Raw genomic sequence first — 23,675 nt, 5'->3', positions numbered from 1 at the left:
AGTAGTACCTCCTAAACAGGAAGGCATATCCACGGTCAAACAAATAATAAACTTTAACTGCAAGTCCCTTTTGTTCCACTAAGAAAGGTTCCATGAATCAGTGGAGTGTGGGAAAACAAAATCCCTGGCTCCGCAGCGCTTTCTGCGAAGCCGCTAAGGCGTGCCGAGGCCGAGCCCGCAGCTGCGCGCGCTGGGCCGGGCGGGCACAGCCCCTGCGGCGCTGGCACAGCTCCGCTCACGTACACCCTCAGTCCCCGCGCCAGCACACCTCATCTCGCCAGCCACGGAATCGCTTCTGTGATTATAACCTTTCCAGAAGGATTAGTTTGCATTTGTGCAGTGAGCAAAGAGAAGAAAAATAAGCTCATCCAAAGGAAGAGGTGCAGGTAAGTCTGTTGATGTTTTCTAAGCAGCCTGAGGGAATTAGTTGCCAAAGTGCTGCTGAAAATCAAAAGTATAATTTTGGTATTTCACAATTTCATATGCCTTTCAGAATTTTTACCAAAATCTGAATAAAATCTCCTTTTTTGAATGTTTGATCTCAGTATTATGAATGACTTCAAATGAAGGGAAATCATATAGGTTGCAAAGGAGGCCAACACGTATCCAGACATATATATCCAGACTCTGTATTCTAAAGACTTATATTTATTTCAGCAGATCATTTATTGAAAAGTTGAAATGGAAATGTTGTCCTATTCTCCAGTGGAAATTAATGAATCTGATTTTTGAACGTTGCTGCTGAATATTATTTTTATCTCTAAAAAAATACCCCAAATCCAACCAGGAAATTCAGTGATTAATTTTCAATAACTGAATAACTGGAATCAAGAAATCACTGCAAAGGAAGATAATTAATATTCCTGATCATTCATGTAAAACAGATTTTATTAAAAGGGAGGCGAGGGATCAAACAGAAAACCAACACTGATGAACCACAATGCCATTTGTGGCTTCACTATTAACACTTTGGGAATGGAAAAAAATAGCCAGTATCTGTATTTCCACATAAAAGCCTATTCAAAAAATAAGACTTGTCTTATTTAAACTGTTACTTCGTTACAGTTTAAATATTCTGTATTTCAGAACATTCTGTATTGAAATATTTGTATCATTTCCTCATGAAATACCTGTTTTCCAAACACCACACAAGTACAAAACCAAGAAAACCCTCATTTCTATTTTTACGGGGGAAAAAAAGTAATGTCTGAGGATATCCACCAGTAGATATTTTACACATGACAACTTTAATTCAAGGTCCTGCTCATCACCAGTGCGCCAACGCAATCATCAAGTGAGTCCTCAGTTCTGACAGCCACTTAATTAATGCCATAGTTCAGCACAGTTTTGGGGGGTTTTTTGTTCATTCGCTGAGGCCACATTACCATTGGGTCACATTATGATAATTATATTTTACTACAGATGCAAAGTAGCAGCAGCTGGCCTCAGTAAGTGAGGGAACACAGCTCAGAAAATGGGAATAAGCTGCTCTTCAGGGATGCAACACAGCAGCTGGATTTACATGCTAAGTAAATGGAGAGTAAATAAAAAGTATATGTAATAAGCTACTCACCTTTCTATTTTAAAACAAAACTGAAAATATTTAAAATGCAGGAACGATAAACTAAGTCCCTTGAAAGGACCTGTGCAACTACATGCTCCTTTCCAGTCATTTAGCCAGTCATTGCTCAATCAGAACAAAATTAGAAATGCAACCCAGATGTACCACAATGCAGGACCCTAAAAAATACCAAGCACGGTAACTGGCTTTTATTCAGGTTGAGCAAGAATCATTAGTTAAACAATATAGCTCAACCTCTGTTACAGTTTCTTAAAAAGAGGTATAACTCCAATGAACTTTGCAGGCTTTGAGCATTTACTTGTCAATTCAGTTGACACGAGAGGTTTGGAGGAGAGCCAGCAACTTCACAACTATTGATTAAGTCAGCAAAAACGTAAATAGTGAAAGCTGCTGGTTTCTTTTTAGATGTCAAGACCACAGGCTTTTCATGAATAATCTCTAATGTGCTGTAGCAAGCAATTAGGACATGGACAGCATGAACTGTATTATTGGGCATGCACATTACTGTATGAAAGCAATTCTAAACTTAACCCATTCATATGGCAACATTTTCTTTTAAGTTCATCTCACAGCTGAAGAAACTTCTTTTCCATCTAAAGAAATATAGTACCTTTTCAAATGGAATTATCCAAATGAGAAAGAAATCATGCATAAATTAACTAAGATTTACTATAAAAATGACCAGCTAATGTTTTTCTAATCTATTAATGACCTGATGAGACACGCCTTTAATATTCCTTGGGAAAAGCAATATAAAGAAGAAAATTCTGTGGGTTTGGCAGTATACTTAAAATATTCAAAACACTTTCAGATTCTAGAATCATTATTGGAGGTTTCTCTAACTGAAATACTCAACAGTCAGTAGAACAAGCAAGCATTTGCCTGAGAATACTTAATTCAACATAATTTGATGGACTTGGAAAAATTCCAGTCTGGAAATAAAAGTGAATTGTTAATTCTGCTGGTTTAGACTACGAAACAGACTGGAGTTCTTCAGTATGTTCTGGACAGAGTGATACTGTTTCATCAATCCTATGAGGCCTCTGAAGAAATTGCAGGGGACACAGAGCAGTCTGTACAATAAACGTAGGAACAATAAGGGATGCAGCTTCTCCCTTTGGCTGCCAAAGGTGTGTCTTACTCATGCTTGCTTATCCAAGGCCCCACTCTAAGGCATTCCCAGACACAAACACTTCCAGCTAGTGGGAGAGCATCACCAGATGAGTGAAATCGCTCTGTGCCAAGAAGTACGACATAGGAACGCAGTTGAGAAGCCAGAAGATGTAACAAGGGAGAGGAGATGCCCTCTTAGCCGCCAGAGGAAAGAACACCACATATGTCCTTATAAATGGCCTGTCACAGAAGTAAGTGCATCTATTTTCTAATAATTGTGTTTAGGATTTTATACAGTCTTGTGTTTAAGACTGTGCAATCAGACTCAAAGGAGTTAATCAAAACATTAGCAAGGATTCCAAATCACAGAAAGATTAAGTGATAGGGCAGAGAAGTAAAATACATGAAAACGTAGAGAACTACTTGGGGATGTATAGAACAGCATTTAAGGGGGAAGAAAACCTATTAAATCAATAATGACAGACACTAGCACAGAAGACTTCAACCAACACTGCTGATTTACAGCAGCAAGGGCAGGAACAGCAACCAAGAAGACCCAAGGGCTAAATGCAAACATTTTGTTCTGTTTATTAATTCAACTGATTAACTCTGCATCTTTTATCACTAAAATTTCTACAATCTGCTGAACTGGCCGCCTTTGAAGCAAAACATCTGAGGAACTGGCATATGTTTGTGTATAAGGCATAGCATGAGAACACAAAAATTTATCTTCAGATTTTGTCAATGTTTCTCTCATAAGTGTATCATCTAAATCTGACACTTAATAATTTTGTCATTCAAAAGGTTTCATCTGTCTTTGGATGTCTGTCTTTTGAACTTTCACAAAGTGTGACTTGGAATGAAATTTAAAAAGATTTAATCCACTCAGGAAAGTTCTAAGCATCATTTCAGAAAGGCTAGCAGAAACATCTGCTCACAATCTATAAAGAAAACAGAATCTTAAACTTTACAAAACCAGAAAATGCTGAGGAAAATTCAAATGCCTTTGAGAAACCTAATGGCATATTCCCACTGCAGTACTCTGAACTCTGATCACCTTTTTTTCAAATAGGCCTCTAGAAGTAGAAGAGGTCTACAGAATAGGAAATGAGAATTATTTGAAACATAGAAAAAATTACATTTATAAAAAGATAATAAAAAAATTGAAACTATTCTGTTTAGAGAATATACCATTAAGAGGTCAAAATAATTTATCATAGAGAAGCAGTCAGTCAAGACTTCCCACAAAAGCTCGAAGTCACATGTTCACAGAGCACTCACTGTTCTAACACTCTGAAATGCAGTTAGAGATTTCCAAATAGGGAAGCCATGCAAAAGCATAAACAAGATGTAAAAACTCTTAAAATACCAAAAAAGATAGAGAGAAAATTTAACAGGATGAAGTAAAGAGCATCATTCCTGGACATTGTCTACCACATAAAGGATTCGCACTTTGCTGTGAAGCATCTGGAATGGCACTGGCAGAATGACAGATTAAGCAGAAAACACATCTATCTACACATATATAGACAGATATTCCGTGTCTGTGGCCATAACTAATACCACATGACTGGGGAATATTAATAATGTCCAGTTTCCCAAAAGGATGGCTCAGTTTCATACACATTATACCCTGTGAACAAGGCTGTAACATGGGAAAAAACATGGGAAGAAAAAAAAAAACAAACCAACAAAACAAAACCCACCAAGCAGAGCAATACAATAAGTGTTCCAGGCATTTTGCTGCCACACAAACCTTTGCTCATTTCCCACAGGAGCAGCAGATGACACTGCTAAAAAAATATTACAATTATCATAAATTAATTTCTCTAAATATTTCAAAAGAAAAATATTCAAAATTAAAACCATGTTAGAATTCTGTGCATATAGAGTGTACTTCTTACACCAAGTGCAGTGAAATGTTGAATTTTACATTATATCTTTATGTCTGCATGCCTTTAATAACATTTCACAGCTTAGCAGGCATGGCAGATAACTTATGGGAGACCTCATTTCTCAACATAGCTCTGGAATATTTAAAGGACAGCTCCAGAAAATAATTCATACTCAGGTTGCACTAACAAATATTTCAGAGAGTCTGAGTTGTCTCATCCCTTTCTGGCCCATATAGGGAAACAGGTACTGATAAAAAACTCCTCCTTAAACTTCTTCTTGGTCTGTGCACATTATGAATGGCCAGCACTGCTCAATCAACACTTCTTTCTTTAAAAAGGCAAATAAAAAGTAGAAGTGGAAAACAGTAGAGAAAACCCTGAGGATTTCCCTTCCTATCACTGGCCAAAGTCCCTTTGTCAGGTGGATGGATGACACTTTTTCAGCTAAGTAAGCAAAACCCCTAGTCCTTTCCATCCTCAGTGTTTGGTAAAGCAAGGCAAAGTATGGGCAAAAGCTGCAGTTTAGAGTTGGTTTTTGCAGCTATGATCTCAGAGCAGACTGTAAGGAAAGACAGCTTAGCACCTCCTGTCCTTCTGCCTCAAGAGCAGGTAGAAGATACACAGCTCTCCTGTCTTGTATGAGAGCTACAGCAATCGGGGAGTCTTTGCATAGAAGGAAAAACAGACTGAGAAGAGAAAGCAAACTCTGAAGAGAGGGCAGAGTGCTGAACACCTGGATGTAACCAAAACGTAACGCAAAAAAGGATCTTAGCAATCCAGTTGCTTGCAGTTTCAGTACAGTATAATTCTAAAAACATTAGGAAGATGATTTGAAGTAAAATCCAAAATACCATTCTGCTTCTTTGAATTTTTAAAATTATAATTTATTCCACTTACAAAGAAGGAGGAATGGGATTTGTTGCTGCTGTTATTTTGTTCTCTCTAGCAAGTGTACAGCATTGCTTAAGTATGCAGGAAAATTGCAAGAAATCAGACCTTTTGTTATCTAGGCATTTATGGTCATTCTTACTGATGCATGTTGCACCATATGTGTCCACAGATATTTACAGAGGAACAGAAAGATAAGCTCCTGCCTCCTGGGGTGCCAGCTATCCAATTAAAATAAAAACTACAGAAATGATTAAAAGAAAAGGAGCAGGACAAAGCAAAAAAGTAGTAGTAGGGGTGGTTTATACCACAGAAGACAGCTCTCTTGTGAAGAGCAATATGTGTTAGTTTTTCCACTCTATTAATTTAAATGTAATTGCTTTAAAACATTCCATTTTTAAGATAATTTTAAATATTTATTTTCCTTAGAGTATCTGCAGGAGGTTCTGTGAAAAGCCTGTGTTCCAAAAAGTATTTCGGTCACAAATACCGTGATTGCTTGTATGGTTTTCAGATCTACAAAAGATTATTTGTGAAGAGTTCAGATTTGGAGGATAGCATGGAAGATCTCCAATACAGAAAAGGAGCTGAGAAAAAAAAGTTTACTGACTACAGCAAAAGTCAGTACCTGCCATCCTGTTGATTTCATGAAAGAATGGCACAGGTAATTAGCACAGAGAGCCAAAAACCAAGTAGAAATCGGAAGTAATGCAAACAGGGACAAAGACGGAAACAAGCTTATACAATGTTGAAAGGACAGCTAGAGTCAATATCTGGAAACAGCAGCTCAGTAAAGAGCAGCAGATGAAGCCATCATGTAATTCAAAAGCGCAAGAGAGCATCTCTGTAACAGTATTTTATAAAGATTGTACATACTAATGTCAAAAAGAAAATAACTGAGGGGAAGAGGTTGCAGTAGCTTATGTGAAGTATGTGAGACATGAGAAACTTCACAAATTATTATGAAATAATTCTGAAAAGGAATGCACAGATTTTAAAGAAGTGAGAATGATACATAACTGGAAACTTCCCCAACATATAAAACTCCAGTTTCCATAAATCACCGTGTGTTCCCAGTGGCTTTTCTCTTTTAAACACAACAGCAATTCAAAATCATCTCTAAAAAAAGAACAGTTGAGAAGCTGGACAGAGGGAAGAGTCAAAAATGGCACTAGGATTATATGACTGTGGCAATAGTGTAACAAACACACTGCCACCAACAGAGTAGGTACAGTGAAGGGAAGGGTGGCCAGTGATGGGGGCTAACACTGAGCATTAGCAGTGGGAGATCCAGAAGATGTCAGAAAGAGATTTACAGGCATAATACTGAGCAGAACGGGAAGACGTCAAATTTTTGGAGTTATTTGTGGTAGGCCAAACAGTAGTTGAAATCAAAAGATTCCTTAAGGTCCCAAAGAGCAGAACAACAGGGGAAGTGCAAAGTGACAATGGCCAGGGAAGAAATTCACAGAGCAATTGATTAAAAGAAGAAAAAAAATAGTTCTTAGGTGTGGGAAGTAGAGAGCCATCAATCACCTTTTTGTGAATATTGTGAGTGGACAGAAACCATGGAAACCAAAAAGATGAAAGAGGAAGCTGAGGCAATACAAACAGCTGTAGGAACTGAGAGGAAAATATGAAAATTGACACAGACAAAGGGAGAAACACAAGGATGATAGATGATGCACTGTACTGTAGGTGTTACATACGAGCAATCCACAATTGCAACTACAGCAATTCCTTGTTGTATAGGACATTGACGAAGAAATTGGGTTTGACCTGTAACAGTTCTCTCCTGCTTTGGAACATTTCAATTTAGTAGCAATAAAAATCCCTATGAATCCTAAATGCAATTCTAATTGTGCTTATAAATGGTAGTTTCACAAGTATGCATGTTACAATAAGCACAAATTAGAGGTAAACTAAACCTTAATTATATCTAGCAAGTTTTATGTTCTAATTAAAAATGGTATTCGAACAATAAAAATTACTTACCACCTAAATTAGCCCTGCCACAATTGTCTAGTCTTCCTAAACATTCTTTGTGTGCTCCAGCTCCACACTTAGAACATAAATAGCCTTGATAAAATGTACCCCTGTAAAATAAAATTAGGTAGTGGTACATAAGAGGTGACAAATTCCACACATAAAGGACATAAGAGACATGGCAGAAGGTATTAGAAGTCATTTGTTGTTCTGCATAATCATAGTCCTTAAAGGCTTGAGAAAAAGTGACATCTGACAAACAAGCAGCTCATCTACTTTCTGTCACTACTAGCCAATTAAAAATCACAACCAGACAGTTCTTTCAGACTACTAGTAGAATAAAAACCTCCATTTCAAATGTAATCCAAAGCTCCTTTGGAACAGTTCACTTAAAATGATACCATTATGCATCTATCCTACTACAGATCTACACTGCACTTCATCTCAGTGGGAATTCGCCTAGGCACCACGAAGAATAGGATTCAGTTCAAGAGAGTTGAAAGTTTGAATGTATATTTAAGCATTAAGTAGTTTAATAGGCTATATTGCAAATATTCTTGACTTTAAATTTGTTCATTTAAAAAAAAAAAACATCTATCATGGACACCTCAGTTAATCTTCAGAGCTGCTAATTCCTCTAACTGTCTCTACACAAGGTGGCACTTGGGAATACCCAGCTGGAGGCCCATGGAGAACAACATAGCATCCTGGGGGCTGTGTCCTGACTGCACTACAGCTGCTCCTCAGCAACAGCAGTTTGCAGCAGACACAGTAACTCAACTACACTGCTCCAAAGTCAGGAATTAGCCCTCTTGACTTTAAGTTTAGAAGGTTACACCATTTTTCATAGTCACTGAGACCTTATTGCATTGAGGGGGAAAAAAAAAAACCTAGAAGAAAGAAAAATTCTCTGAAACTCCAGGTCAGTCTGACTATTCAGGAAAAGCACTGCTAAAGAAAAAAAAAAAAATCTATGACAGGGAGGAACATACCTGAAGTTAATTTATTCCACGCCTGTGCCTAAAAAAGGCACTACCCACACTCAAACGCCCTTGCTAAAATGCTGTGCCCTCATTTTTCAGAATATCAACAATACACAACGTACAATCACAGAATGGTTTGGGTTGGAAGGGACTGTAAAGATTGTCCAAACCTTCTCCCATGGACAAGGACACCCTTCACTAGAGTGGGATGCTCAAAGCCCCATCCAGCCTGGCCTTGAACACTTCCAGGGATGGAGCATCCACAACTTCTTGCAGGGGCGGGAAAGGGAGAGACCACCACCCAAAAGAACCTTTACAATACCTTAGAAGCATCTGACAGACTTTACAAGATGTCACCCGACTGAAGGTATGCATTTTGAACTCATGAAAGCTTGTATCTGCATAGTCTGGCCGGATGTTTGACCTAAAAACAAAATTTGAAAATATGCATTAAATGAAATGTAGAACACAAGGCAACGTTCACAGCAGGAAATCTTAATCCACAAACAGATGGTTTTATTTACACTTTAATGTTTTTCACGGACAAGAATCAGAAGTATGGACTTTACCACACACCTTGAGATGAAATCTGAATTATGATATTATGCAGACCTAGTTCTTAAATATACCCTATAACTACCTTAGCTGTCACAATAAAGAGAATACTAAAAAAACTGGGTTTTATTCTTGTTTGAGTAACCAGGATCATTCTCAATAATATTTTATTATGTGAATGCACTAGGAAAAGCAGCTCACAGCCTGAGAAGCACCATATTTGAAAACATTAGCAATAATTTAGGACAGTTAGGTCATAACTCTGCAGCAATATACTGGATAACCTGAGTGTTTTCAAAACAATTAGAAAATATTCGCCAGGGTTTGGTTAGTCTTGTTTAAATGTGTTGCACACTGCCCACAGCTGTAGCTGCACACAGTAAATTTAACAAAATGAAAGATCACTATTCACAGTGCCAAGATACCAACACAATTAGCAGACTTATTTCCAAAGATCAGATTTATGCACAAAGCCCTGGTCCATTACCATACATGTGTTTTGTTTACCCTCCCTACTGATCACTTTTAAAAGGGGGTGTATAATTTAAATATGACCCACTCATCATTTGTTGCACCAGTGACTGTTTTCAGATTTATTTTAATTTTGTTAAGTAATCTATTTGATTTTTTTCTGTCATCTGTCCCATTTCCAAGACTGAATGGGAGAACAGGCATTTTCAGTGGGTTTCTTTTTTTTTTAAATTCAATAAGATCCCCAAACTAGCTTAACACTGTCAAAATCAGTAGTGATGAAATGCTAGGTACATAATTTAATATTAATCTAGACTGTATCAGACAAGAAAAAAAAATATATAGTAAGGGTTAATGTATTTTTTACTATTATTTATATTAGAATGTTTAAGACTCCATAAAGTTCTGGTATTTTTTTAGCAAAAAACATAGCAAGGCATGATGCATAGGAATTAAAATAGGAAAAAAAATCCTGAGGGAAGGAATGCAAGAATCTACAGTACTCAAAGGAAAAACCAGAAGCTTTTCCGACATAGAAAATTACATATTCTTCCATTAAAGTTGGAGATCCTTATAATACATAAGAATGAAACTTACAAGTTAACTTCCAGACTAAAACACAGACCAGCCACAAACTGCAATGAAACATAGATAACCACGCAAGCATCAATCCCTCTTGGACAGAATTAAAAGGCTTACAAAAAAACCATTCAAAGAATCTGTTTAAGTATGCAGTGTTAGAAAGGTCAATCTTCAAATCCACCTGCTGAAAATGAACATGCTGAAAATGAAACTGTACTCAAAAAGCAAAAGGAATTTTGTTTTTATGCCTGAGAATAACCTTACAATCAGTACTGGTTTTAATTATCTCCTTATTTCTTATTTTAATTTCTTCTCTAACATGCAAGATGTCAATACCACAATTCCTGCTAACTGAAAGAGGTGTGCATACTACCCATCCACAGCAGGAAGGTACAGTAACAGGATAAAATTAATCTCAAAAAAGTAAAGAACTTTTTAAAACAGGACAAAAATAATTATTATTTTTGGGCTCTTAACTTGGTACAGCCTGTATTTCATAACGTGTCTGCCAGAGGGTTGCCAAAACTTCTTCAGCTGTACTCCAGGCAATCCTGAAAAACCCCTAGAACAAATTATAGGACTTAACTCCCAACAAAAGCTCATTTTTATCGACCATTTGGTTCAGACCAGGACATCGTGCAGAACTATGTTCAAAGTACGATCCAAAAGTGCAAGACTCACGAGATTGAAAGCATATCAAATTAAACCTAACAACCTGACCATTTTTCAAGAACAAGCCATAGAAAAAATTCCATTCATTTAATTAGAAAAGGATCAATCTTCAAAAATAATAACCATAAGTGGGTCAAAAGAAAAAAAAGTTACAACCTCATACAGAGAGTAGTTTAACACATGCATGTAACTACGCAACTTCCTTCCATTTGTAAAATTCTCCTTCATTCTTCTCTCAGGCTATCTTCCACAAAGATTGAAATGCATGAACTACTCAAAATATACCTCCTATTAACAGAACAAAGATGATACAGTGTATTCATTCTTCTTTATATTAAAAGCAGTATTTGAAAAGAACAGCGCAAAATAAGAAACTGTATGCTTACTCTGGAGACAGAGTGCTGTAAAGCGAAGAACAATATAGGAAGATATTTAGTGATCCAACAAAACCCAGAAAAATAAAATCAATGTGTACTGTCTACTGCAAATGTAGAGGTGGAATAAGGAAAGCTTTGTAGGAGAACATACAGTGCAATGCTAACTGTGGACAGGAAAACACTTGCACATTCTGCTACCTGACCAGTAGCATTATGCATTATGGCAAATCCACTTCTGTAGTCCCATCACATCAGACAAGTCTGAGATGATGCACTATACCAGCATGTATGGAGCAGTAAGCCTTTTAATGTAAAGTCTGAAACTTACTTAATCTAGGGGTTTGGTATTTTAGTTTTCAATATATTTCTTTTCCAAAATCAAAAATAACACAAAAATAACCAAACCTGACTGATACGTCAAAGTTTCCAATTAGAGATTAAGCACAACTCATCTGTGACTAAGTCCAAATACTACAAGGACCATAGGAAATTTTTTCCACAAAACTTTTCAAACTCAATATCACACACTATGCTTTAAGTTTTTAAATACAGCAAATAAAGCTGCTAATGTGAAATAGTCATGACATAGCATACAACTTTTTATAGCCATGTCCAACCATAAAGAAGCTCTTCTAGTTACAGCATGGAAGCCTTACACTGACACCCTCAGAACACAGAGCACAGCTCTCACAACACAGTATAGAGAACATTTCATCCTTTTCAAATCTACTTCCCAACCTTTAGGCAAGACAGAAAAAAACCCGAATATTTATGTTAATATTAATTTTGAGAATCATACTATTTTCCTCTTTAGAAGAAGGATTTCTTGTTGGAGACAAAAAAAGGAAACCCAGACATGATTCTTAGCAAAATTCAAATGTTTTGAAGCAATTAATAAAATTTGAGTCTTAAACTGGGTTCCTTTGCCATCACAGTGGGACAGCCAAGCCCTCCTGCAGACTCCTCAGTCCTTCCTACCACAACTACTACTATTATGAGGTGCCCCAGGCAGGAAAAGAAACCAATGTTCTATTTCTGCTGTCAAACAATCTTGATGGGTGGCCAGAGCAGGAAGTCACTCATACACCAGAAATACTTAATCGGAAGTAAATAGTGACAGAGAACACGTTCCTCATTTTATTGTAAAGCTCTCTTATTTTTACAAGCAACAGCAATGTGGGGAGGGAAAAGTAGTTTCCCTTTGTCTCTTCTACTTTTTCCCCAGGCACTTTTAACTTCTCCACTCCAGCAGAGATAAAATGTCAATGTGAATCTGTTATTAGGACAATTTTTCCAATTCTCTCCTCAATTCAGCACCAGAGATTTTATAAGGGACAACTACAAGTGCCCCCTCCTGCATAGTGCTGGAACCCCACAACCAGATTTACTCCAGTTGCTACTGCAGTGGCCTTGGGCTGCCCCTGAGCCTTCAGCACAAAGCTTTCTTGTTCCAATTTACTTACAGAATATTAGTCCCACAGGGACCAATTCACTGCTACACCACCACCCCAGAGACCTGCAGGTGTGTATCTCGCAAGTCTCTGCACGAGCCATGGGAGCCACCGTTCCAGGGACAGAATAACCATCGTCTTCAGTCCATCCTCCATCTCTCAATAGTCCCTTTGTCTTTAAAGTTTTGCAAGTTCAGTGTAGCTACCAGGTGTCTTTCAATTGTCTTTCATATCATCAGACTTTGGAGCACTCCTTGTGCATGTGAAATATTCTCCTTCTAAAAATATTCTCTCCACATTTACAGTGACACTTCTCTCCACTAACTCGTTCTCTTCAGAAGAGTAAATTGGTCATAGGCCAATCTCGTCCCGCCCACATAATGCAGCACCTTTATAAACGGTGTCAGGAAGTGTCATGTTATCAACCATCCCCCACAAGCCTCTGCAGACAAAACCCATTCTAGAAATCATCTATGCTTAGATTAATGGCACAGCTGACCACAGTAATGATATAGATAGCCAAAAATTGTCTTGTCAGACCAGACGTCTAGGTGCTTATTCCTATGCCTACAGAATAAGGAATAAATTCTTTTGACTATCTTACCTCAAAATACCGAAAATAATTGTGTGTATGAAAAAAATGAAACCATTTGAACTACAGTTTTCTCACACTAGAGGCTGGGATAACACATCAGAGACTTAAAACTCATGCTTAACCCTCAAAACAAACATGTCACAATCAAAAGACTAACACTTAAGTCAAAAAAAAAAGCAATGAACCTTGGCAATCTTGACATATCCATCTGTGTAAATTCTAGACCCCGTTTTACAAACCTGAACTTTGATTATCTTTGATCTGAAGTGTTGCCAAGGTGCATATGCAATGAACTGTGTGTCATTAGTATCAAACAACTTAGATAAGATGTGTTACTATAAATTCCTTACTTAATCAAAGCCATATTCTGATGAGAAAACATTTGAATCAGAATGCGTCTGAAGAGCAGTAGAATATCACAGGCATTCGGCTCCCTTATAGCAACGATTTAGGGGTTTATCAGCATTCTTACATTCATGCTTGTTTCCTACAAGGAAAGCTATACAGAGTACCTTTCACAACAGGCTGGAATAAACAAATAAATTACGTCATCTTCAGGGGGGTAGGCACAAATATACTTTCTTTTACTGTCAGTTAAAGTATCTCTACACAGGTAGGGTGTACAAAATAAAATGCACCAGGAATACTACTAAACATGCAGCCAAAAAACTCCATCTTTTCTACTAAATATGTAATTACTATAGATGTATCCCAAGAGAATAAATAAAAGGCTGAGAGATAGCTTATTATGTAGCTCCTTCCTCCTATTTTCCCAGGTGGAAAATAAATATATTAAAATCCCATTAATCCCATTAAATCTTCATTTCCAGAAAGGACATATTTCTAAATACATAAAAAATGAAAAAAATCTTGGTTTATAGATTTTTCAATACTGAGTACATCTCTCCTTGGATGTTTAGCACTTCAGATATTTCAGTATTAGCCTTGGAGACCAAGAACTATTGTCTCAAGTTTGTCTTGCATGGACATATTACTGAAAGCTTACTGGCTGCCAACAAATCTAACAGAAATATAATCAAGGGATAAAATGAAATATTACATTTGTTAGATTAATTAAATCCTCACACCAAGTTTAAATATTAAATAGGAAATTAATAAAATGCAAACCACATGGCCTTTACTGAAAAGGAGTATACAAAAGAGAAAAAGTGGCATTATGAAAATGCAAGAGTAGAAGCAAATAAAACATGCAGTCTTTGGCTCCTGGTTAGAAATATCAATCTCATAGCACAAAACAAGCAAGAAGCTATTTAACAGCAGAGAGCACTGCAAAGTGACCATCTTACGGCTTCACCTCCAGCAAGGAGTTAAAGGAAGGAGACCGCAGAACACAGCGCAAGGGAAAATTCTTTTATTATAAATCTATTTACCATTGCATTTAATGCTACTAATTAGAAACTGTAGTTTAAACAACCTGCAAGGTCCAGTGCTGTCCTCCACTAGTGACCAGTTCTCTCTTTCTCGCTGTATTTTGAGGGCCACTTCTTTTAATTGCTTCCCTGGCAGCTTTTCAATACCAGCTTGACTTCAGCAATTAAGACCTCTCCAGATTTCCCCCTCCCTGGGTCTAGGCCACTGAAAAGGTGTTGCTTAAACCCACTACAAACAATTCAATTAATGTTGAAAAATTACTACTCTGGAGTACTTAATTAAAAACTCAACCTCTCTTTCCCAAACTTCAAGTATTTTTAAACTTTTTTTTTTCTTAAACTGGAAGGGAAAATGTATCACAGGAAGGGAAAAAAAACCTCTTCAGAAGTTTGATATTCCTGGGAGATATGCAGACAAGAAGCACATCCATGCCTAATCACAGCATGTATAGGAAAAGAAAGAATGAACATTTCACACAAAGAGAAATGCAAAAGTAACCCTTTGCAAACAGATCAAGAAAGTTCCTTTCAAAAGTGAATTGGCTGCAAAAGAAGATAGTATCAGCAAGAGCAAGTGCTGAGCCAGGTACTGTGGGGTAGATCACTGCTATTAAATACAGAGAAAGCAAAGGCCTTGTAAACATTGACTGAATCAAGTAAGTCATTCTTAGAGGACTGATGGATAAACCTCTCAGAAATCATTTAGGCCCAGAGATGTTCCTCCAGTCTGCCATAGCTCAGCAGCACTGGCACCTCTGTGACAAGAGCAACCTTCTCTTCCTCCAGCAGCAATTCCACAATAGTTTTCTGAGTAACATGAAACAGCAGCAATTTCTTGGCTTGGAAACAGGCTGTCGAGCAGCCACAGGTTCTGCGTAACAGTACAGTGAGACAGCTGCCCTTTCTTTGGGGTTGACAGTTCTCCCCAAAAGGGAAAAACATGCTAGGAAGTTCTAATGATACGTCTTATTTCTGGGTATGACTTTTTTTCACAGAAATGCTATTTAGGTCAGGTCTAGAAAATCCTTTTCCCACCTCAGTCTCTTCAAGAAATGTAATCATGTCACAAGAAATTATGCGGAGTTCAGTTGTATGTACGTGCTTGAAAAAACGTCTGTCATTTTGAAAGTACATTATATTTGAAACTGAATAGCCATTTCACTTGATTAAAACTCGGCTTTAGAGAATAGTTAATGCACGTATGCCCACTTGTGAGCCCAGAGACGTAACAAATAAGTGGATGCGTGAAGCATCAGATAAAGAGTCTCCAGTGAATTGCAATTATTTTAAGTATTAAAAGAAGAAATACTACAGGGAGCTCAGGTAAAACTCTGTACCTTGACTCTCCTCAACTCTCAACCTCAAGTTAGACCTTTGCATTTCAGAGCTGGTATTATTCTGCACTCCATGTTATGCTTGCAATAATTTGAAATGCTCCCTACAGAACTGTTCAGAATTATGGACACCCTGAGCACAAACTGCTGAAGATCATTTTCAAGTGTATGTTACATGAAATCTGATGCTGTGCTCATGCAGTATAGTTTATAAAGAAAACGGCACAGGTTAATACCTCTGGATACTAAAAATTTTCATTCCAGATTTACTTACTGTATAAATAATTGGCATCACTGCAGAAAATGCATTGGTAAACCCAGATCTAACATAAGTATTTCTAAGATATTAGTTGCTAACAGAAATTATTTATGAACACATCCTAAAAAATTCCTGGTTTTTGCCAAAGTGACCTCCTTCCAAAATTTTACACACCTTAAAATTTAGCCATGACAATTGGTACTAAGCATCTCGGAGAATTGTGGAAAATTTTTCTAGCACTAAAATATAGCTATTGTCACATATTCAAATGCTACCTAGACAGTTAAAAAAAAAAAAAAAAAAAAAAAAAACCCACACCAACCCCACAACCAAAAAAAAAAAAAAAAAAAAAAACAAACAAACAACACCAACCCCACAACAGGAAGCCATGGATGTTACTGTCAAACACGACTAAAAGCCCTCAGCCAAATCTCATATGAAGGATTTCAAAGTTGGTCTCAAGACGTGTTCACCCTCACTCCCTGCTGTGACATGCAGCAGACGTACCCTTAGGATCCCACTCCCTACAAACAACCAGTCTTACATTTACACTATACTTACTTTCCACTCAAAGTAGTTCAGCTCTGTACTGAATGGTGTGATCACCATTTCAACTGATCACACAACACACTGTCATCTAATAGAAAGGCATTTGTGCAATAAAAAAGTAGAGAGCGGAGAGAAAGACACAAGTAATTTACAAATAAGTAAAATACAAATAAGTATTCCTTTTTGAATCTTTACAAGGATTTTATTATTTACCAGAAAAAAAAAAAAGGCATTCCTAAGAGATATTCTCACTAGAGGTGAGCAATGTCATTTCACAAAGGATGATTTTCAGGTTCTTTTTTACCTTCTCTTCTCAGGAGCAATGCTGATTACTTACAGCTAATTCATTTTCTCTGTTCTAGCTCGGCTGTTATATTTCACAATCATCTTTGAAAATGCTATTTACTGAAGTAATCAATCAATCAATTCTCTATATGCTAATACTCAAGCATTCTGGTTTGTCACATCAAAGAGTCTTCATCAAGAAGACGTTATAAAATTAAATTAACCATATCACAAGTAAATTGTGCTTTTGATCAAGAACGCGCAACTTGTAAGAATTTGCTAGGAAATTTGCTTATTTGATCATATGATGAGTGGCTTTTTTGAGATCAAGGAAAGTATCTTGTTAACTTTTTGGAAACATACTGCATTGTTTCAAACAAGATAATGGCTTTCCTTTTTCTTTATCAGTTTCCTTTCCCAAAAAGGATGGGAGATGAACTGCTTTGAGCTAATCTATTCCTGTATAAAATTTTTGATCACTACCTGATAGGAACAAAGCTCTGTCACACATTAGTATTTGTAAATCAAAAGCATCAATACTTTATGTACTTCAATATTCACTGGCTGAGTCTTATTTGTGAAAGTTCTAAGTCTTACAAATCCGAATTTACCAAGTTGCTTGTATTGATAAGCTTTAAATACTTTATAATATACATTTAACATTTAACTGAATCTATTTTACACTTAACTGAAGACAAGTCTATGTTTTGGAGTCAAAAACTGTGAAAATACAGGATTTATACAGCCATTCACTTGTAAATTACTCGAGAAATACCTGTATCTAAGAAAAAAAGGTAGCATTGGTTTGCAAGGAGAAGCTAGGACATCTATTCATATAACCAGAGTATCAAGACAAACACATAACACAGCATTCCATGTTTTAACACTGAAGATAACTCCTGCACAAAAAAAGCCAATATTAAGATGGTGGTACTTTATTTTTATGATGGAGTCACTACAAAATTTATTTCACTGAATTTTAAGAAGCACTAATTTTCATAGTAATATACCTCACACATTGTAAGGTAAGTTGTAAATACAAAGATTGGGATATCTTTGATGTTTGTGAACTGGAAGACATAATATTAAAGTATATTTATCATCTTCAGGTGTTTACCCACTCTTTTCATAAATTCTGGTTTGCTTTCACATTTTACACTGTCCTTACACTGTGCTCTTAATCATACATAGCATCTTCACACCGTTCTTGTTGTGTCCGGAATAATCTAAAGAAATTTTATAACTATAAATATGTTGTGAATGATTGCTTATAACCCTGAAAAACATTTGATCAAAACCAACTGGAATCACAGCAAAGAACAGGCAACCATTCTTCTTTAACAGACACGAAGTTGGCATTCATTTTTGCAGTATTGCAATATTTATACTGATGAAAAAACCCCAGGCAGACATGTTTGTTTATTGCTTTGGTAACCTATGTGAGGTTGGTACAAGTGAAACACCTCTGCAGGTTATTTGAAAAATGCAGCAGACATCTAAGGCTTTTAAGGTGCTCTGATAAGAAAGCTTTAATTTGTCAGTGTTCAATATGTCAGAGCTCAAATATTCTCTCAGAAGAAAGCTTAATGCGCATGCATTATTAATGCACTATCTGAGGGAACAGATCTATTTGAGCAGAATCTGACCAATGTCATTAGACACAGAGTGCAAAGTGAATTTGAAAATGCGAAGGATAATAGGTAAGAGAACACTTTTCACCTACCTTGTGTCTTGTACTAGTTTTCTTTAAAATTTAGAAAATTAATGAGCTCTAGTTACAATTTATGCAGTTTCCCTAATCTAAATTGTTGTGCACACACCTACCAGGTTTGATAATCAATGAATCTCAGGGTTATTTTCTTACTATCAGATGATATGTTCTGTGTCCCTTGAGTTGCAAGACGTGACTTACGTCGAACTGAAGCAGCAATTTTTCAAAAACATGTTAGACTCTACCTGAGCTGTTGCACAAACTCTCTAGTGACCCAAAACAAAGTACAGTGTAATTAAAACTAAAACCACTACTTTTTGAGGGCTGTACAGCTTTCATGTCTGAAGTCTTTTATTTAGGTATGTAAAAGAAAAATCAGATTCATTAACTCCATACCCTAATCACTATAATGAACCTGTTTCCCACTGATTTTTCAGGCATTACTAATTAGACATGACATTAATATTGCTATTTCAGCTACAGCATCTAGGCAGAAACTACAATCATAGTACTTCAGAAGGTGAAATTTTAACTGTTCCTCTGCCTGCAAGATGTTTTCATAAATTTCTCAGTTTGTGAAAGGCAGTAGTTGCGTAAGGCCTAATTAAAAGGTGTGTTACAACACTGTTGCAAGAGACTTTACCATTTTGATTCTGTGTGTCTTGAAATCCAGCAGGACTAAACTCAAGCTGACACAGCCATGAGCAACCTAAGCCCTGCAGAAGACTGAAGTTGAAAATCTCCACGCACCTCTTCCAACCTAAATTCTTCTTTAAATTGCATTATGTATAAGACATTTCTATACTCAAGTTTGCTGACCATCATTTTTAGAGTGGATTACAAAGCCCAGCTGAGAAAGGCTTAATTAAATTAGAAACTGGACAACATGATGACAAAATAAATTCAGCACAAACCAGCACAAGACATTGCATGTCATATTACACTAATGGGTTCAAATATTCTCAGTGGGAAACTATAATCTGCAGCCTTTCATGGGAAAGATCTCTGCTGTTGTGACAATGAGAACACACACCTGCTTCATGCTCTACTGTGATCAAGAAACAAACTACACACACAAAGAAGTATTTAGTGGATGGAAGCGAATATTAAGTGTCAGCATGAGACAGACGTAGCAACAACCAACAGATTTTCTTTCAGTATTTATTCTGTCATCTCATGAGAAAATTGAAGAATTAAATTCTTCCCTACAATGATGAGAAAAGCAATTGTTCTATAATAAGAAATTAAGCCTTGTAATTAGCTAAGGAGTAATATAACTGTGGTACATACATTGAATATGTATATATGCATACAACAGAGGAGGAAAACTTCAACTTTCAAGGCATTTTTTTCTTTCTACAAAGAATGGTTAGCATAAATTCATTGACACAAATATTACTCAACTATTTTTAAAAATAAGCATTTTTAAAACCAAAAAGCATGTGTAGAAGAGCTTTCTAGGGAAAAAAATACCAATCAACACTCCTACCTTTGAGCATAAGCTGAATAACATGAAAGTATAGAATATTTTATGTAATCTGTAGGTATATTATGAGACATTACATATCTGCTCTGGTTCTTCTGGTGTTTTTAATAGAGGAAGAAATTAGACAGGATGTGCTACTAGAAATTATAAAAGATTTTGTCTCACACAATAAGTTTTTGAGGTTTTAAATGGCCTAGTAATGGCAAATAAACCATGCACTTTATCACATTGCTGACAAACTTTCATTCAATACATGATGTCTCTAATTTGGCTGAATGGAAACAGTAATTTGGCTGTACACTTCTACCAATATTATCTTGGATATGGAAAGACTTTGCATTTAAATCAATGCTATTTGAAACGCTAGACCAAATTTAAACATTCCATGTCTAGTACAGTAAAGTCTTTGCAGCACTATCTTTGAAAAGATGCTTATTTACCCTTGCAGCTGAAGGCTCATCCACTGCTATGAACAGAGCTCCAAGAACAAAACAGCAGCTGTTCAAATTGGCCACTGTCACAGTTAAGCATCACATCTCTTCCAAGGCAATAAGCAGGTTACACTCCCCTTTTGCATGCAGAACTTCCACTCACCAGTGAGAAGAGGCACATCAAGACAGAACTCAGGCGCTTACCATGATGGCTCCTCTTAAAACATCCTCCAGTGGTCTCTGCTAGACAACTTCACAAAAACTTATCAAACCCACCAACCAAAACTTAGACTTTAAGAGCTTGACTGGAATACTAACTATGCTGCCCCAGTGTGCTGCTTCATTTTATTGTGATCTACAAAATCCAGTAGTCCAAAAGAACCAACAGTTTTGGGGGGGGGGTGGTATGGGTAAATGAGCAGCTTCAGCTGTGGCTATTCTGTGTATAGGTGAACAGCATCAAACTCAGTGGTGCAGCCAGACCACAGTATCATTGTTGTACGAGGATGGGCTGTATGAAGAGACTTCAAGAACACCAATGAAATTCTTCGGAGAAATAGAAATCGTAGTGTTTGGTATTATATATTCTCTAAATAAAGCAACGGTGTCAGGAAAACAGCAAATACACACTGTAGGAACAAAGCTGTAATACAAATAAAAACAATTTACTCGGTTTCCTATGACCAGTACCCCAGCATTTCCAACCTCCCTCAGAATAAAACTCACCACACACTACAGTAAGAGATCTGGCTAAGAGGTAGAATATTTTCACAGATTTGTGAAATTTGCTTTCTAACAGAAACTTACTAGCTGAAAAGCAACACTCTGGAAATTGCACTGGGGTTTCATGTATCCTTACTTTAGGGATTTTCCATACCATGTATGCCTAATGTATTCCTGCCCTCTGCACCTAAATCAAGTCGAGCTGGCAAGGCAGTATTCTCCTCTATTTCATACTTCATCAGTAACATAAGCTTCCCATACCTGGAGACAAATTCTCACCTCAACAACACCAGCATCTCAACAGTAGGTGCTTTTTCAGCAAACAAACTATCACTATTTAATATGCCAGTATAAGCATTGAAGTTCCCCCCCTCAAAAAAATAGAAATTACAGTCCAGCTAAAATAATTATGCCTCTAAAGACAGTTCTAGTGGCAACAAGGTTAATTCTTACTTTAAAAATAACAAGAGAGATCCTAGTTTGTTCTCTTATTATGTTCTTAGATTAACATTTGCACAAACCTAACTTCAACACACTGCTATCCCAAAGGAATTGAAATTTCTGCCTGGAACTCAGTAAACAACATCACTTCTGATAATCAAAACCCAGTATTATTGATCCCTTCAACTGTGATGGTTTTGCAGTCTTGTAAAATTTTTAAGTAATGAGAATAATTTTGTCCATAGAAGCAGCACTTATAATTGTATGTGATGAATAAGAGCATAATTTCAACCATGGCTACTTTTCAGAGCAGAAGAGTTAATCTACACAGTAGACAACGAGAACCCTGAAAACAAATCAAACCAACCAACAACCATTCAACATGCTTGGCTTAGTTTATTCCCAAATAAAAACTCTTGTGTCTCAACATGCACTAGAATACAATTATTGCTACATGCACCAAGGTATGTTTTGAGACAGATGCTGAGGGAAACATGCAATGAAGTCAAACTCATGTAATGGAGTGGTAATAATGCCACTGCATCATGGTGCACCTCAGCCCTGATCCTACTGCTCCAGCCCTGGTGCCTTAACCAGACGGAAGGAGGTTAAACTAGAGGTGTGGCTTTACAAGAAGGACAAACATCCATGCAAGACACCACCACCCATTTTCAAAGACCAAGTCCATCTGCCAGAGAGGAAACAGTGACACATGGACTTGTCAACCACTGAGGTGCTGCTTACTCTTACAGGCAAGCAGCAGCACCAACCCCTGTTCACAGAGGCACACTCCCAGCAGCTGAGCAGTGCTGGCTAGGTGCCTAGCATTGCATGAGGGGCAGAGCTGCACTCATGCAGCAACACAAGGAGGGGCAGGGGAGAACAGTCCTGCACACAACCATCAAAATGCCTGAGAAGAATTGGGGAAAAAACTCAAAGTGCTCTCCCCACTCTCCTTAGCTCCTTGCCTGACTTATGGTTTGCTTGGTTTGGTTTCTTGGGGCACTGGGCCAGGACTCCTGAAGAGTGATGAAGATTTGCAATGCTGAGTTCCTCACCTCTCATACGTGTGTTAAGTAAATATAATTGTGGTATTATACAAAGTACAGCACGGAGAGCAGAGGGACAGAAAAAGGGACACATGCCAATAGACACCTCTTTCCACCCCAATTACGCCATCCAGAAATTTTTGCCAAAACATGTCATTTTTACCTTCAGCAAGATGGGAAACGTAGTAAAGAGGCTTGATTATATCTGTCCAGCCCAGGGTCTCCTTCCTTATGTTTCCTTTTAAATCATAAACACTCACCACACTGAGGTTTTTAAAAAATATGCATAGTTTATGGGGAAGTTTCACTCAAATCAGCTCACAATGGCCTTTTTTCCTGAATCCACACACATTTAGGACCACACTGGGAGCCTCTCACTCCCCCTATTTTTCTTTCCATAAAACGACCATCACCCTGTCATCCAATTCCCTTGTGAATGTTTTAAATTTAATCACAATACCCAAGGTGTCAATAGTCATGTTCGTCTTTCTGACAAGAATCAGAAATGGAAATAAATTTCATGCTGCATAACAATAATGTAATCTGCAGTGCTGCAACTCAACAACTTACTTTTCAAGAAGTCTAAAGCAACCTCATTTTACTTTAAAACATATAAAGGAATGCAGCCCTTTGAAACTAAATACCATGCAACTTGATTCAGGTACTAACTAATATTTTAGATAAAAGCCACTAGAAAAGATGCCAGGATCCCCCCTCAAACCACAAGCATCACCTTTCAAAAACATACTTCAATTAGTCAAAATTAAAATGGGATGGGAAAAATGTCACTATTATGATAGACATTTATTGTTAAAATAATTAATGTTTCCCCGTGGTTGCTTAAGACATCATTACTAAAACAGTTT

The 23,675-nt window shown here is 37.1% G+C and overlaps 1 protein-coding gene across 3 annotated transcripts in view; it reads right to left on the bottom strand.

The window, feature by feature from the left end:
* The window catches only part of VAV3 (vav guanine nucleotide exchange factor 3), a 122,720-nt gene that overhangs the window by 54,333 nt on the left and 44,712 nt on the right, over positions 1 to 23,675 (bottom strand). For all 3 annotated transcript variants that reach the window (XM_017729759.1, XM_017729761.1, XM_017729760.1), the window contains exons 15-16: positions 8,770 to 8,871; positions 7,474 to 7,574 (exon numbers count right to left, since the gene is read on the bottom strand). In XM_017729759.1, the coding sequence (XP_017585248.1) occupies positions 7,474 to 7,574; positions 8,770 to 8,871 (203 nt within the window). The remainder of the gene's footprint in view (positions 1 to 7,473; positions 7,575 to 8,769; positions 8,872 to 23,675) is intronic.

Source organism: Corvus brachyrhynchos, unplaced genomic scaffold (assembly GCF_000691975.1).
Source record: "Corvus brachyrhynchos isolate BGI_N302 unplaced genomic scaffold, ASM69197v1 scaffold101, whole genome shotgun sequence".
Lineage (NCBI taxonomy): Eukaryota > Metazoa > Chordata > Aves > Passeriformes > Corvidae > Corvus > Corvus brachyrhynchos.
Note: the sequence above shows the minus strand (reverse complement) of the source record. Positions and strands in the feature narration are given on the sequence as shown.